Source organism: Trichoplusia ni, chromosome 4, assembly GCF_003590095.1.
Source record: "Trichoplusia ni isolate ovarian cell line Hi5 chromosome 4, tn1, whole genome shotgun sequence".
NCBI classification, from domain to species: domain Eukaryota; kingdom Metazoa; phylum Arthropoda; class Insecta; order Lepidoptera; family Noctuidae; genus Trichoplusia; species Trichoplusia ni.
In genome coordinates, this window is record NC_039481.1 from 2830682 (window position 1) to 2848769 (window position 18088).

Genomic DNA, 18088 nt, shown 5'->3' on the forward strand with positions numbered 1-18088 from the left:
GTGGCGACAGATGGACAAACAGTGGAGAGAAGTTTCATTTTTACAGTTACGTACCTAACCCTAATATGTTATTACTTCGAATAACCATTAACCTTACAGCAATAAAGTGTTCAATAGGTGTCAATAGGTGATTTCGAAAACTTAAAAGCATTGTTTTCTATTTAACCTTATCATTTTCTTATAGTAATAAATAATAATAATCGTTAGCACATATTTTTTATGTTACCCATTATGAAGTTAATAGGTAACATAAAACAATACATAATAGGTTGCACTGCGCTGTTGCTGGGCAACAGCGGCAAAATTTAATAAGCAAGTTATAAAAAGTCCAGATTTAGAATATAAAGCATTATGATAACTTTCTGCTTAAAAAAATGTAGACCACATTTTTAAGCAGAAAGCTATCACACAACTAGGATGAAACCCATAAGTGAAGAAATCGTTTAAAAAAAAAACTAATTTTCTATTTTATAGGTGGCTCTCACGCTTAGGTGCAGCACAGACGACATACTATCCGTGACGCACTTTTTAGTCTGTGAAAATAGAACTTATGCAATTATATACAGTAACGCACACGCTCACCATACAGACATTTGAGCGCCGCAGACTCGATCGCACAAAAAGTGTGCCGTTTTTGCACCTTAAATATATACAAAAATATAAAACCTCTTTTATAAATATTAATCAACAATTTTCGTGTTAAGTGTCCTTTGCAGGTGTTGATTACAGAATGTCAGATTTTTCGTTCGTTTAAACCCGTTGAGGAGCAGCGGTGCGAGAAACGCGTCACGCCCCATGGTTATATGTGACGATATCAATGCACTCTTTGTATCTGATTACAATTATAATTTGAATAAATCTTCCATTACACTCATTAATAGAATCTTAATAGACCGCTGTGTATTTGTACGGACATTGGACGTCGTTACGCGATTGGAAGTGGTGTTTGTTTCATATAGTTGTATTGACTAATCGTTTTTTTAAAGCAGTCCCTACACTTTATAGATTTTTATACTGATACTAGCGGTCACAGCTAACGTTGCTTTGTCATAGTGTTCAAATACGAATGAAAAAAATGCTCTTTAGGTATGAAATAATATAATAGAATACTAAGTATCCGATTCTCAGACTTGCACACAAAATTTCTTGAGAATCGCTTGAGCCGTTCCCGTTAATCCCGGGCATTTTATATGTTAGATTTTCACTTAGGTATATCCTATTTTTATTCAGTATAAGCTGAGATTTTCATCCAAAGATGCCTAGACACGCTTAAATTTCGCTACATCGTGTATGTACATGTGTGTATTTATGTCGTGTATTTACCAACATATTATTCGGACGAAAGTCCAACTGCCGAAATTTCGCGCTCAATTTCAAGTAGAAAAAAAGTACTTATTTAAGATGATTAATACCCACCTTCAGATCAACTGACAAACAAAAAAAAAACATTACGCAATCAACTGTACTGTCACAACTGTTCAAATATTAGCAAAAAAATGAAACAATATCGAGGAAGTGACAAAAAGCTCCCGTAACTACAAATCAACGCTCAATTAAAACGAACTCATTTATCTGAGAGCGCAATCGGTCCGAAACCGCAACGTCCCTTCCTGTACTTGTCAAAGTATACTGGCTTCGACATCAAACCAGCGATTTGAGAGCCCAGTGGCTAATACTCTCTGGATATCATGTTCACATAGTCTATTAAACATGATAACCTATACGGACCGGGTGACCACAATATGTTTATACTGGACTTTACTTCATTCATTCGTGTTTCAATGAGCAATTTGATGAGATTTAGTTTAGACTTGGTTTGATTGATTTGTTTGGTTGACTGGTTTTTTGTTGGTTTAAGTTTTAATCCGGCTTTATTGTTTTAGAGGGAAGCTTAAACAGTTATGCGCATACGATAATTGAGAAAGCATTTTAATTTGATAACAAATAGGTCTAAGTTTTTGAAACTTTTCTCTCACAATTTTGTTAGCTTCCTTTCCACGACATTTCCATAGTTGGTATATAATCTTAATCATTTTTAAATAATTGCCTTTTGTTTAAATAAAAGTCATCGCAGACACGGAAACAGTTTCTCGAACCAAACCTCTGCACCACACCTAGCCTAGTCTAAGAACCTGGTAAATATTTCCAATTGCAATTTTCCACACATATATGATTTCATAACTTGCCTACACACTGGCCAGTTGGTCACTTTGTGTGTGTGTGTATGTGTGGTCGGTTGGTTGCGGTCGCCGCGGATCGCTTGGTAAACGGACGTAATCTCGACTAAACACTGATCAACTCCTGATACTCCTATAGGCTCCGTGGATGAAACGACATCGCAGTGGTTCTAAATTCGATTATTGTTTGAAATTATTGCAATGTAGGAAATATATTGTCAGCAACCATTCTAGAAATGTTCAAATTGTAGCATATAAAAAGCCTTCGTGAAAGTCATCGGTTGACTTAATTAAAATGAGTATATTTTAAAAATAACTCGTTACCCACAAATATCAAGCATAAGATGGTTTTATATCTTTGCAATAATATTTTGATGGGTTTCACTTAATTCTTCCAGGGTCTCTCAACTAAAATCGTCCAGCCTAATAAAATATTATCTCTCATTTTTCTGACTAAGAGAAAGGAACACAGATGAACAAATTGATAATGCTAATTAATTATAGACAATCTCCAGATTGACTAGACAGCTCACACAATTTAGTTTCTGCATCACTTAATCCTTTTAACTACCATTAAATGAAACAGCAATGTGACCGCTTCACCAGAACCTCTTTGGACCCAAGCCATAATTACAGATATTACAAATACCGATTCAGACAGTGAAGCTACATTAACTGGGCAATTGTAAATCGATATGATCAAGTTAAACTATTGGTTAATGTATCAGTGACGGGTAAAGTGATACACGGTGTGGCTGCCTACTCGCACACATCAATACTCGTCAGTGCCCCGTGAACATGAGGCATGCGGGCCGACAGTCAAACAGACAACATTCAAAATCTTGCTACTGATTTGACGTCAAATAAACCAAAACAAAATACTATCTAAATACTGGTTGCGAAAGTCAACCAAACGCCGAAATGTCAAAATGCAGGAAGCTTTTTACGATATTTTAATGTTACTCGTATATTCCCGTACAGGTTACACTAAAAGCTTTGCCTGAAAAACTTAATGGATCGAAAACGGAACTTTAAAAACAACCTCAGAATAAAATTACAATTATGACTTTAATAACTTTTTTTCTACAAAAAAGCTACAGACACACACATGCAAGCGCATATGACAGCTTACGTTTCGTGCAACTATGTACATATGTGTTACGGGTTATGCGCACGCGCAATTTCGCAGTGTTTTGTATCGTCGTGCGACCGCAGGCTCCGTTCAACTGATACAGCGCTCTCATGTTACACCCAAGTGAAATCGTTTCATAAAAGGCCCTTTTGGCTTCTGCAACACTTTGTTGGATTCTGTAAGACGTCGACGAATTCAAATCCGGTTATTTGGAGCTTCGAATCGTAGCGATTATGAGGAAGCTTTTCTTGTTTAAGCAATCCTTGTTAGTTTTCTTGGTGGATCTACCTTCTCAGCGAAAATAACTTTCAGAAGTTATGTAATTTCCAGTATGTATAAAAAACGTATGTTCTTATGGTACTTTGATAATATATAGAGTATACTTTCATTGAAAAGAAACCACCGTCGTGTGACGTCAAACTATCATAGTCTGCCTACTTGACGGCTTGTCTTATATCCTGAAAAGTATTGATCCATTACTACAGGTACAATCACGTAGTGAAATGGTAACACCAAGCCCGGTTAAACACATACAACCCGCGATCAGGCTAGCTGCTATACCTTTGCAATAAAAACTCCTTAATGCTGAACACTATTAATATTTTGTATCCAAGCTTGCTAAGCGTGCTTTACATAAGCACATGATTCGAATGCGATTAGCAACTAGGTAAATTATAATATAAATATTCATAAGAACAATTAGAGAAACAATTTAACCGTCTGCAATCTAAAAACAATTGCATCTCCATCTCTTGCATTCCAACGAAGTAATGCGATTTAATATTGACTGCAATCACAATATTATCAGTTTTTACGACACGTTTTCCCCTCGGGTAATGCGTTTATCGTACGACTACGTTTGTGTGAGAGAGCATCGCCGTTAATTTACTCATGAATAGTAACAAGAGGGGTCCGACTCGAGAACCATTAATAGCTTGTTTTTGCCACCTACACTGTGATTATTTCTAGTAAAACGGCTGTTTCTTGCTATTATTCAGTGTTATACAAACTGTCTGCTCCAGCCTATTCGAGTTTTTCATCTCGTGCCCGTCCAACTCAGTTTCCACATCATTAGCTACTACGCATGTACACCGATATTGCTTTGCGTTACAATCGCTATTTTATTATTCATTGTTTAAACGTACATTAAAAACTATTTTGCACGATCTGGTTGCTATCATCTGTTCTTTCTTAGATATAAATTGCAGTATTTACATAGATATACTTTTAATTATGCGCTTTTGAATTTATTGGATATCGGTTTACTGTAAAATATCGATTAGATCCCGCCTGGTAACATGGTCGAGCTGTGTTAACACCGTCTTCAATACTTTTATCGTCAAACAAAGTGTATTTATGTTGTGCTTTTTATTCCTCTTTTAGTATCTTCTTTTTAGGCGTTTTTTTTTCTTACAAATGCTTTCTTCGTCTATATACTAATATATAAGAGTTTTAGGGTTTTATACCATCACGCTGCGACTAATAGGAGCGAAGATCCAATGGAAAATGTGAAAAAACAGGGCAGGTATAAATCATAACTTATATCTTCTAACCACGCGGACGAAGTCGCGGGCAACAGTTAGTTGAGGAATAAAACTTAACAAGAGTTATCAATCGGAAAACAATAATTTTCTCGCCATTGTTAAATTAAGTTTTCGGTAGCTCTAATAATATAGCATACTTACGGTGAAAATACATAAGACTTCACAATAAACTGAGAAGGAATATACCAAAACAATAAAATCACGAAGTTATAGAAAAATAATGACAACTTACAACATATTTCTTACCAAGAAGTTTTTCCATTAAGTAGGTACGCCGCGCAAAGGCTTTCTGTGAAAATCGTTTATAAATGAGTTTCTACTAAAAGTATGCGTCGTAACAATTATAATTGATAACGTTTCTCATTCGCTCAATTATATTAAATGGAGTGAATGTTAGCTGTTTCCCGGTTTGAAACAATAACGTTAATCAGATGGCAACATCTCGCGAACAATGACACTGTGCCCGTGTATGGTGACCATGAAGAATACTCACGGTGTACAAACATTTTTAATTAATTAAGCAGAAAGGGATTAGGAAACTAGTGTACATGAGGTACCTACTTTTGGTCATATTTTAACTTAAACAGTTGTAATGATTATCCATTTGTATAGGTAAACAAATTTATGTTTTCATTGTTGCCGATCATGACGTCCACCTACAGATCCCACTCTTTCAAAGGTAGGAAGGTAGAGGTAGGCTAGAAGAAAACTGACTGAGTTAAGCTTGCCTGTATACCAAAATTTTATTTCCAGTTGTTTAATTTTTCTGTGCCTTACAGTATGATAAGGTAATTCGACGTTAAAGGTCAGACAAGATTACTAAATAGCTACGGAACTAGCTGCAGGTACACATTTCCGAATGAATAACTTGAACTAGACACTGTTATACGGTAGTAGGCTACTAGTAGCACATAAACCAGACATAAGTACCACTTCTAGACACCCAGATGCGCAACCGGAATAATTAATGAGCTTTTGTTTCACCAGCCAATCAATCAGAGGAAGTGAATGACGCAATTGAACCAAGGGATATACCTAATAAAACACTTAGATTTTCCTCTATACGCACATTACGCGCCCATTTGAATATCCAATGCGCGAGCGCACAACAATTAGCAATTCTATCACTCAATACAAAGTAACAGTTACCCTATCTGTTTTTTTTTTATTCAGTTCACAGTAATATGCAAAATTTTATAAAAATGTGTACTTAATTGTGAATATTTCTTGTATTTGAGAATAATGAGACGAATGTAAAAAATGATCACCTGCTTACTGTTCCGTACAGGGTGTTGTTAATAAAAACTTGTATTGAATGTATCTAGACGTGTTATCAGCATGTCATTAAAAAAAAAAGGTAACAATAATACCTACTACGTATATAAAGATTATTCTGATCCAATGAAAAAAAGTATTCCTATTGATTGATTTCTAGATTAATGTACCATAAATATATTATAGTAATAATGTAGTCCTTCAATTCGCAATCTGCCATTACCGATGAGTGCTTTTTTTCATATATCTAGTAAGGTTTAAGACAACGTCCGTCAAAAAAGCAACCTACTTGTAACTGAATTTAGATACATTACAAGATAGAAACGTTTTCTTAAATGTGCTTGCTCTAGATATTCTAACTATTTCAAGTATAACTCTACAACCATTAGCTGCAATATCTATGTCCTATAATAAAGTAACCGTGTGGTGAACGGAAGCTTTTAGCCGAGTTCCCACGGCGCTGTTACTGTTAACCTAACTGCCTGTAAGCGGTGCAATCATAATACTTAAAAATTAAAAGTTATTGTATTTATGAAACGTGTGAGAATGTTTAATTAAATAAGTGGAATAAACGGAACTAAGCGCTTATTATAACCAATGAAAGTGACGACACGTTAGAAAACCAGTGTGGAATCCAAAAACTAATGAGATTATACTAATACTGTAAGTTCACAAGCCGATTAGAATGTATTAGTGTAGGTGGGTACTTAAAACACATTGGTCTCCCATTCAAATTAACGATATTTAGGTAAATCCAATTAGGTAAACACAGGAACTTCGGCCAGTTATTAGAGAAGCAAGAATAAGGTACCTATTTGTTAAAAACAGGGAAGGCTACAGCGAATACTGATTTGGACGACGATATAATGTTCACCACATCCATGTTTAGGTACTTCAAATTATAGGCGGTTGTCTACACTACATTGAACATAACAATTAAACCCGTAACTATGATACCGCTCCAATAGCCGCCAGCGACAGCTATAAAAGGTAACATCCTTGCACAAACAAAGATTAGTTCCACATTACCGACGTAGATCCTGAGCTCACCGAAAATTAGTTGCGAGTTTGACGGGAACACGCCCTCGGCGACCGGCGTCATGTGTTACTGCCGTCATTAATGAGTTACAGCAAAAAATGCGTTCGTCTAGCTTCACAATACGGCGCATGACTCGCCGGTCTGCGATCAATTATTAATAAAAAGCGGGCCGCTTCATTGAAAGGGCGATTAGCTCAATATTTATATGGAATATTCGGTATCAACGGCGCTTTGTGCCCGTAATTCGGCGGGACGTGACGCGGCGGCTTTGACTCTCCGCCGTCGCCCGCACTACACCAACTGCTATGTACCGAGACTTCGTGCCTCAGTAATTAATAATCTCCTGAACTTTATTACCATATTATAACTTGAGCACGTTATGATACCAGTATATTAAAAAAATAGTTGGTCGGTCCCACAAAAAGCGACCCAACCGATTCTAATCGACTAAAATCTAACATGATATTACGAAGTGAGAAAAAGTAAAAACAGCTATTAAGATTAAGTTAATTGCTAAGCAAAAAATAATGTTACCATAATTAAAAAAGACTTTAACACCTCAAAGCTCAGCCTAATAGAGCAACACAGCGTGAGCCACTGACTCATTGTACTTCCGAATTGACTTGCCGACTCTTTCAATAGAATTCTTCGCCGTGAAATCAGCCACTATGTCGGCATAAATTTATATAATCTGATACATTTCCCCGAACATCAATCACATATTCACGAACTCAACACTCGCGAATTATTGGATCGTGTGTTACATTTGATTATTAGGTCCCGCGGATAATTTGTAATTTTAATGATGTAACGTATTTTACATTACATCAGTAGATAGGTTCATACCTACATTCAGTTAATCTAAATATTTTTTTACATTTTTGTTTAATTTTGAAACGTTATGTGTATTAATAACTGATTAGTTTATAAATGACTACTACGGAGGAAATCGGACAAGAAACTCCGCGTCTAAGACTTTCAGTTGAAGACGCAACTGAACCAACCGATCCATCTATAATTGAACTGTTACAATCAACACTTAAACCCTACTAAATTAAAACGATGTTCTAATCATAAATAATTAGTTTAAGTCATTTGGCATTACGAGTTCGCATAGCAACCGTTCGCTGCCAAAACAATTTTTCAGTAGAGCTGATGCTAATGAAAAGGCATTTTCACGAGCTTTGGCGCCGGCCGACATGCAAATGTGCTGTTTAATGACGCGCGAAGCCACGCCACACAACTATACTTGCTTTGCGGACGCAAGCGTTACATTACACACAGTTTATTGTGAAAACTCGTTTCAGAATTGTAAACGTACTTACGTATCCACAATTTTACCGGTACCCACATACAATCCGAGGCGAATCTCAGCAAATGCGACTTATGAATACACGTTGACCTCTGACTGGCTTGTATTGACAATCGTAATTTATGGTGAGAAACACGGAAAACATATTGCAAACAGAAAATAAAGTTGACGAACAAAACACTACTCAGAGATACTTAAAGCAGAGAAATTGTAGGTCTAGCGGCGCCTATTCACGAACGCCGAGTTTACGACGGAGTCATCATTAACGCGGCTACATCTTTAAAATAATGTGTCACAATCACAATTGAGTCATTCGATCCGCCTTCAAAAAGAAAAGCTCTTCAACCTTGAAAAGGCCAGAGAATGTGGCATGAAAGAGCCTCACAATACTCTTTTAATTTGTCATTATGCAGCAATAAAAACATGGTAAATGAGAGCGACAAAAAACTCGTTCAGAGACAAACAAAAACCGCGAGCTGGGGCGAAATTCGCAAATCATTCTACGATAATGACGGCCGCTTGAAAAAAATTTAAATATCAAAAGGCCGGACGGGGCACGGTAATGGTTTAAAATCATTTTTCATTCGAGTCAGTCGTGAGTCAGAAATATGAAAACGGTAGCCATCACATCGGGCGCGCTTCCATTAACTCTAGCCGACTCGCGATTAGAATTTTGGACGAGCTCCATCTTTCATTTGTTACCTTCTTCACAATAAATAAAACAAAAAGTTGATCAATTACGGTGTTCGAATGAAACTACATAAGTACCTGCGTCGTTAATGGTTTTTATTTACAAAGGTCCTTTTTAATATTAAATCGCATGACTTATGTTATTTAAATGTCATTTGTTCTTCTTTTTCTTGTTCTTGGGCTGGGATTGGTCGAGGGTGGACAATCCGCTATCGAATTCGCTGGCCGTGTGCATGGAGCTCTGTCTCTGAGCGGCGCGGCTTCCAAATGAACCGAACTTTGCTTTTTCGAATCTGTAAGGAAGACATAATTGAAACTCCAATTATATGCAGTCAATTATTACTGTGCTGATTATGAACCTTAACAGTCTCTTATGGCACCAACACATTTAATTAAGCTTTCTCGATACATGTCTATTTAGAATTTATTACGGGATGATTCAAGCCTTAAATATTTCTGCCCGCCTTTGAGTACGTAAATCAAGCTCAAAGTCGACTCTACGTCATTCAAGATACTTATTTTCACAACCGTTCATTACAACCTACACCTCAAGAAATGGAAAAATATTTTCCTTTTACTTTTTACAGACCCATAACTGGAGGAAAAACGCTCTAAATATCAGACATTGTTAGAAAAAGTAATGATTAATACTGACCCTGGCCGTTTCTTCTCTTCATCCTTATGTATGGTAAGTCTGTTGGAGGGTTTCTCCTTATTGCTAGGGTTGGACTTGACTCGGCGCGCAAGCGTCGCGGGGGCGTCCCTCAGGGCGAACGCCTTGGCCGCGTGCCCGAGATGTAGCTGCTTCGCGTCCAAGTACTCTTTAACGTCGCGAGGGTAGCCCGAGTAGAAACGTACCCAGGATGTGTAGGCTAAATGCAACAGCAGTAGTATTAGAAGAGAGATATTGGTGATTTGATTAATGGGGAGGGAGTAAAGAGAGGAGTGGACTTAACGAAATGAGTCGAAAAAACAATGTGATTCGAGTAGCTTTAGGAATGAGACAAATTGACGCTGAAGTGATGGAATTGTAGTATTCGTTCAGTATGGACTAGCTTATTTAAAATTCATTTGAATTAGGCTTACAAACGGATGCAATTACAAAATATATTTTAGTTAATAAATGATAACGGGAATAAAAAAAATTGGATAAATATGGTCAAAAGTCAAAATACCCGAATTTTATATTTGGGTTATTTGCAAATGGATGGATGAATTCAAATGTATGATACGAATGAAAGAAATAACATCGAATGCGTTCAAAATTTAATTGTAGCTTTAGCATGTATGTGGGAAACTCTGAAGGCTTACAAGAGCTCCATTATACCTGTATAGTCAAAAAGCTAAAACCGTTTATGGTTTTAGGCCATGTTGAAGGCCTCCCTTTTCTCGTGCCAATTTCCTATGCCCAGCAGTGGGAGGACAAAGTCTGTCTGTGGATGGTTATGATGATGATGATGACGGGTTTATATTCTTACCACGACTGGCCCTGAGCAGCCAGTTGGTGTTGGTGTGTGCGGTGCGCTCGAGGCGCGCCTGCACCGCGACGGCGGCGCGCTGCGCGGTCGCGGCCGCCGGGACCACCGTGCGCAACGCTTCTAGAGCGCGGGACTCGTCCGTCTGACGCAGTCTATGTTCATACATCGGATATATTTTGAAACATTCTGTATAAGTGGGTTAAATATACCATTTTAATGGCAATTTGGTTCTAGTTCATATTTTTAACTGATAAAAAGAGGATAAAATAATCCACCTTTTTTCGAATGTCAGGTTTCTGTTGATTGTTGATCTTTTTAATCAAAAACTTATTGTTGGAGACTAAGATAAGAGCCATCAGAACATAGGTTTAATCAGAAACTTTGACGTTACCAAGACCCGAAATATAAACCTACCTAAATGTTCTTTTACTTTCTTCATACCGTCATTCAAAACTTGTCTCAACTATTCAAAATAACACAACGCATATAACATTCTATCTCACCTGATTCTCTTCTGTTCTAAATGCCTGATGAAATGCGTCTCACTGGGCAGCAAGAACAGCACAGCGGCTCCCACTTGCGCCGCGCGGCCTGTACGACCCACCCTGTACCAAACAAACATAAATAGTAACGCGTACGTAGTTCAGGCACGACAAGGTTTAAACAAGAGTTGGCTATTGGATCCTTCAAAGTTTTGAAATAAGCCTTTGCGAAGAGTCACGTGACCTAGACCTATTTGAGTTCTGGAACAGAATTATTAGCGCTTGTTCAAATGTCGCTTGGCGCAATTCTTCTATTTCAAACGTTTACAATACTTAAAATTCAGAAATATCTAACGTTAAAATCCCGGAACCATATTAATCAAAGTAAATTTAATTTTTGCGGAGTTTGAACTTTAAAGTGCTTAATAAGTGAATTAAAACCACATAGGATTTTTGATATCTCTTATACAAAACGACTTTGTACATTTCAGCGAGTATAAAAAATATTAATATGTTAACATGATTTAAGGAATTCAGGTAATATCAGGAAACAATAAAATAACGTCCACTCTCGTATATTCCATTTATAAGTTCAAGTTACCTGTGCACATAGTCGGTGGCAGAGGCCGGCGCGCAGTACTGTAGGACGAGGTCCACTCGCGGGATATCTATACCTCTGGCCGCAACATCCTGGTAAATAAACGACAAACGTAAGGTGTCGGTATTGAAAGAGAACGTCCTATAATGCCGTTTCTTCTTGGTACTGAATTTTGCCCTACACTAATCCTTTAAGTATTGTGTTTCTGAAAGTGAAATGTTGTGTTTTGAATTTACCTATACTGCTGTGTAAAGAAAAACTACTATAACAATGTGTAGAACAACACGTTCTCCGCTCAGTTATGTACCTACATGACATCATAAGCCAAGCCTAGTACATCAAACACTAAGAACAGAAGCTCGGAGCCGGCCGCCTCAGTAGCCGCCTCCCGCTGCGCCCAAGATTAAACCCGATACGATCTCTTCCATCGCGCCGCCATTATCCACACCATCGAGGACATTACACCGCGCCTATTGCTGTATTAATGCAATTAAAAACACACTACCACGTACAACGTATTCGTCGTGGATAATTACTCGATTAGAAAATTATTTTACGCTTCACCTACAACGCTGACCAACCGTGGAAAATTTTCAAATGATAATAATGTGCTTTCTCAGAAATCCACGGATAAAAAAACATTTAAATATGTAGTTATTTACTAATTATAAAGTCGAGTGGATATGCAATATCAAGACGTTACTTTTTGCTTTACTAATCGTGAATACATTCTTTTGATTATTATTCATCTTGGGGAAAAAAGGGGAGAGCCCCTTTCATGTCTATCCTCTTTTAAATTCCATGATTATAAAAACAAATCACTGGAGATAATAACGTAATGGTTTAATTTATTTGATTCGGTTTTTGAGATTATCTTATGCCTAATAAATATAACGACACAACATAGTTCATGATACATAGGTATCGTCCTTCACAACAGTAATATTTTACACAATAAAATCGTAATTAGATTTTCTACCGTAACAGTAAAGTACCCGCCGTCGGCTTTGATAGATGTAATAAACACATATAATTGTACATAATCGACGCGTATTGTGGCGGCGGTATGGGAGCTCACAGAGAGCAGATGAATGACCAGCTAATAGGCCCCCGAGTCACAATAGCCCCGCGACAAAGGTGAGCGGCGGGAATACGAACGCTATTATTGAACTAAGAATGCGATGATTAATCTGGTAGCAAGTTATTCGAAGATAATAAATTAAAAATTCTATTGAACAACGCGTAAACACGATTAAAAAATATTTACGACTCCGTTATGGCTGAGTCGAAAAAACTGATATATGTGGGTCAGAGTAGCATGAAACGTAGTGAAGAGAGATAAGATTTAGAGAATTATACGTGCATGTAAGTAATTAGGTAGTCAACACCGACATCAATAAATTTAAATGTAAAGGTATAAACGATAAATTTCCGATTGGCGCACTTATTAAGTACGCATTTGTTTTACAATGTAAGTAGATCCCAATAAATCAGATGCATTTAAGGATGGTAACCATTATAGTCTCGAACACGCGATACAAATTATAATAATCGCTTTTGAAAGATTAAACATAAGGATCGAAAAACCAAATACCTTTGGATGAACTCGGATAAAACTAGATTAAATTTAAAAATTAACATTTTCAAAAAACAAGCTTTCGTCGAAACAAATGAGACGAATTCAAACTCAATGGGATTATTTTCCCACAACACTCATATGTAACGAAAATTTCAAATCAATTGAAAACCAGGCTGTGCATCGGATGTCCATCAACAAAGAGACAGGTGAAATAATCAAAAATATAACAATATCCTGCTAATATTACAAACGCGCAAGTTTGTATGTATAAATGTAGGGATCGTTGTTAAACTTTCACGCAAAAACTACAGAACGGATTTAGACAAACTTGGTACAAAGATAGTTTATAAAATGGATTATTACATAGGATAAGGAGCTTTTATCCCGATTTTAAGTTTCCGAGGGATCATTTTCGATTAATAGCTGGCGGGACCGCGAACGACAGCTAGTACATAAATGAAATTAATACACACAAGTTTAACTTACAGTACATATGAGGACCCCGCACCTAGCCGCGCGGAACTGTTTGAAAACCTCCATTCTCTGTTCATGAGGCATGGAGCCGTGTAAGCTGAACATCTCCAGATCAACTGGCACTAGTCCACCTTCCGAAGGCTCTTCATAGTCCACTTGGAATTTTTCCGCGTCTTCCGATGATGATGATTGAGCCTAAAGAGAAATATTAAATTTGTAAGGCTAGAAGTAAACTTAGAATACGTGCATCGGGATTTTAATGGATACAATTATACTAATAATTTTAATTCAATAATGCTCGGCTTCCTAACTGCCAATCAACACGAAAATTTGTTTATAGTGAAGTACTTAGGAAGCGTCGTAGGGTAGGTGACTCTGGGTGCTATCATAATGTTCACGTTTGAAAATGCTGTTAAATTACGTAATTTTGAATATTTTTTTATTTTACAAATGAAGTGAATGTTTTTTTTCATAGGCAGACACATTGCATTAGTCATTAAGAAGCTCTAAACGAATCTTTTGTTTTACTTACATCGTCATCATTTTCATCATCGCCTTTTCTTTTTCCAGATTTTGAGTTCTTCCCTTTCTCTTGACCTTTCTTTTTAACCTTAACTTCTTTTCCCGTTAGCACAGTCTCTATTAGATCTGAATGATAATCAACCATTTCTAGTGTTGCCATAAATATTATCATTTTACCACCTTTTTTATTATTGACGCAGTGTTCGACGATCAGTCCGCAAAGTGTGACCAATCTTAGTTTCATTGGAACTATAATGAATGATTGGTTTACTGTTGCAGGCAGTACTAGCTCATCTTCACCTATGGCACTTTTCAGAGCATCAGCGAAGGTATTGACGGATGAAGACGGTTGTTCATCATCATCGCCATCATCATCACTATCATCATCATCGTCATCATCGTCGGCTTTCTTTTCTACTTTAGGATGTGTAAGTTCATATTTCTTCTGTGCTTTAAAGTATTCGTAGTCTGAGTCACTGTCACTGTCGTCATCCGCGGCGTTGTTTGTAGCTGTTTCTATTTTTGCGTCATTATTGTCAGTAGAATTTTCAGCTTTGAATAGCTCTTGGTGGTTAAAACCAGTGAATGCCTTTAGACCTACATTAAGAACAACAAATAGGTAAATTGTGTATTTAGCCGTAACTGTAATTCAATGCTTAGATTTAACCCTTACTAAATCACTTACCTCTCTTAGCGTCTACAGGTATTTCTTTCTTTTCAGGACTTGATTTTGCTTCAGCTTTAACTGCTTTAGGTTTTTCCGGTACCTTAACTGGTACTGGTACTTCTGGTTTGCTAATAACGTTTTCACTGTCTTCTTTGCCCTTTAGTGAATCTGCAATAATAGCTTTGCCCTCCGATGTGTCAACAAATACGGGATCCACCAATGTTATTCCAGCTAAATTCTCTACTGCCTAAAAATATTACGAATATTTAATTTTTATACTTGTTGCTTTTTCTTTACTCACAAAATGATTAAGTAGGTACTTAGTGAATCGTTACCTTAGTAAGTGTAGCTGATAGTAATATAGTCTGTTTTTCCTTAGACAAAAATACTTCTGTTAAATGATGTTTTACATCTGATTTCTCATCATTTTCACTTTCATTTGTCTCCTGCTTTGCCTCTTCCTCGTCAGGAATTTTCTTTACTATATTTTGTTTAACTAGAGCCATAGGATCATATGTGGCGGCTTTCTTATGATCTTCGATAGCTTTAACAATTGCAGCTACATCCTTTTCATAACCCATGTCTAGTAAACGATCAGCCTCATCCAAAACTAGACAACTACAAAATAGAGTTTATGAATAAATTATCTATTACACTGTAGAATTTATCAATTTCTCAAACCATTTATTCATAGGGCATACCCTGTTGTTTAATTTTGTTTTTAATTAAATATTTTTTTAAATCAAGTACTAGAAATTTTGTTAAATGTCCTGGTTGATTTTCAGTGACAACACAAGAATTTAGAACTTTTTCAATCTAAAAGACTTACCCAGTTTTTGCAAAGTTTAAGGATTGTGTATGTCTCAAGTGATCATTGATCCGACCTGGTGTACCAACTAAGATACTGAGACCTTTTCTAAGTCGGGCCTTCTCTGCCTTCCTTTTTTGACCACCACTCAATAGACCAGGAACTATCCAATGGAAAGGCTAAAAAAAGAAACGATAACAAAACATTAAAAACAGATTTTCCTGTATAATGCTGACCATTATGTATTACTAGCCATTCCTAGCGGCTTCGGTTTTGCCTGCCTGGATGTCTGATATAGCTGCAGAAGCACATTCCAAAAATTATAAAATTTTAACCTCAGTATAAATTTTGACCTATAACTGGACTGCACTGACACAAAAGAATACATTGCGCAACACAAAATAAAATAGCAATAAAATTGCACAACATTGAAAAATTAAAAAGAACATACCTTGACTAGTTTAACAAAAAGTTCATAAGTTTGAACGGCCAACTCTCTGGTTGGGATGACCACAATAACCCTGATGCCATCATGTCTACTTATTTTAGGTCTTATTGCCTGTAGTCCTTCTATAATTGGCAATGCATAAGCCAGTGTCTTTCCCGAGCCAGTTTGGGACCTTTTAAAGAATAATACAACAAAAAATATTAGTTACCTATTTATTAAATAGGTATTTCATAAATGTTGTGAAATCAGAGATTTTTTATAAATGATATTTGATTGTTATTAATAATAAGTTTACTATTTACCTAATTAGAACATCTCGGCCTTGCAGTAACACAGGTACTGCATTCTGTTGAACTGTCATTAGTTCTTTCAACCCAAGATTTTGCTGCAAGTTGGCAACAGTATGCGGATGTATATTCAAATCTGAGAAGGTCTGTCCAGCAAACACTTTTTCAACAATGGGTTTTACAGCCCTTTGCCCAATACGGGGCACTTGCGGATTGTTCTTAAAAAGAGAAGATATCCAACCACCACTCCGGGGCTTATTCTGTTTTAACTGTATATTGTCACTGAGTTGCTGATAGTTCTTTCCTTGATATTTGCCTTTGTTTTCACTGAGATCTCGTAGTTTTGCCCCCAAATCGTCAGATTTTTCTTCGGTGGGTGGTTGAAATTTGGCCACTTTTTTCGGCGGTCCTTCAGCATTTTTTATTACTTCTCGGTTAGCCTGGGCTAAGTTTTGCGGTCTTTTTCTTGCTATTGTTTTTCCAGTAAACTTAGCGTTCGAAACAAACTTATATTCACCCGCATTCTGTTGTGGCGCACTTGCTTTTTTCTTGTCCTAACAAAACAAACATATTTAAACACGATTTTTAAAAGTAACATGTGTTTAAAAGTACTAATTTTGCAACTTACCTTCTTAGGCACTGATATATTTAATTGTAAATCATCCATATTTTTCTATTTCAACTTGTTTTCACGTTATTTACGATGTAAAGATTGAGGTTATGCTCGAAAGCAGAAATAAACACATTGTTTTGACGTTTCACTTCACGATTGACAATAGGAACATGACGTTGATATGCGTTGCGTTCCAAAACCATGATAAATATTGAGTAGAAAACAATAAGAAATTCGTTACCTATTTTTTATTATTGGCAGTGAACATAGGATTGTAATGTAATGTTACATTTAATTTACTCAAGTTAACCTCACATATTGCAATATTCACTAAGATGTATTGGTAAAAAAGCAAGCGATATTGTGTCCTGGTTAACAATTTTGTGTTTTTCTACATTTAGCTATACTAGGTGCTTGATTTAGGGGCTCGATTCCCAGTTCAAAATTTGTTTGAGATAACAACTATACCAACGTACCGCAAACCCACCAATCTCACGTGATAGTTAAAATGCTGTACAATACTGAACAGTGAACACAGTTAATATTATTTTGTTTATTTAGCGTCACTGACTATTTGCAGTTCATCATCATTCAATTCTGATAAAAATTACCGAGCTTTCTTTTTATAGTATCGAACTCATTGGTACTATACAGTCTCGAAAATAATTGTTAGATGTAGGTACACCTTACGTAAAAATATGTACAGAAAGTAGCTATTTACTTTTTTCAATAGATTACACACCCTTCGTTTTTATAAGTGGGAAACTATTTTGTAAACACTGCCTACTTATGAACACGTGTCAAAAACTCGGTCTGATGCGAATTAAGTCTGGATCACGTGGCGACGCGTGGCGTCGCTATATTCCTTTACAACTTCTATGGGGTGGAACAAATATTTGTAATTCAAAAACCGATGTTAGTTGTTCTTCCATTGGTTTTTATAATTTGCATAATTATGACTGA

The 18088-nt window shown here is 36.5% G+C and overlaps 1 protein-coding gene across 1 annotated transcript; it reads right to left on the reverse strand.

Annotated features, from left to right (window-relative positions):
- Window positions 1-9248: 9248 nt before the first annotated feature.
- LOC113492530 (probable ATP-dependent RNA helicase CG8611) lies at window positions 9249-17317 on the reverse strand. The gene is made up of 13 exons (XM_026870014.1): window positions 17141-17317; window positions 16528-17066; window positions 16229-16397; window positions 15799-15956; window positions 15305-15587; window positions 14988-15216; window positions 14313-14899; window positions 13793-13975; window positions 11731-11819; window positions 11151-11252; window positions 10648-10799; window positions 9825-10041; window positions 9249-9462 (listed from the first exon to the last, which is right to left on the reverse strand). Exons 1-13 carry the CDS (start codon window positions 17177-17179, stop codon window positions 9321-9323), a joined length of 2889 nt encoding a protein of 962 aa, XP_026725815.1. The 5' UTR covers window positions 17180-17317; the 3' UTR covers window positions 9249-9320.
- Between the last annotated feature and the right edge of the window lie 771 nt (window positions 17318-18088).

Coding starts and splice junctions, on each gene's coding strand:
- LOC113492530 (XM_026870014.1), bottom strand. CDS start 17,179: ATGGATGATTTACAATTAAATATATCAGTGCCTAAGAAG. Junction 15,588..15,798: donor TTAAACTTTGCAAAAACTGG/GTAAGTCTTTTA, acceptor TCTATTTTGTAG/TTGTCTAGTTTTGGATGAGG. Junction 14,900..14,987: donor ACCTGTAGACGCTAAGAGAG/GTAAGTGATTTA, acceptor TTCTTAATGTAG/GTCTAAAGGCATTCACTGGT.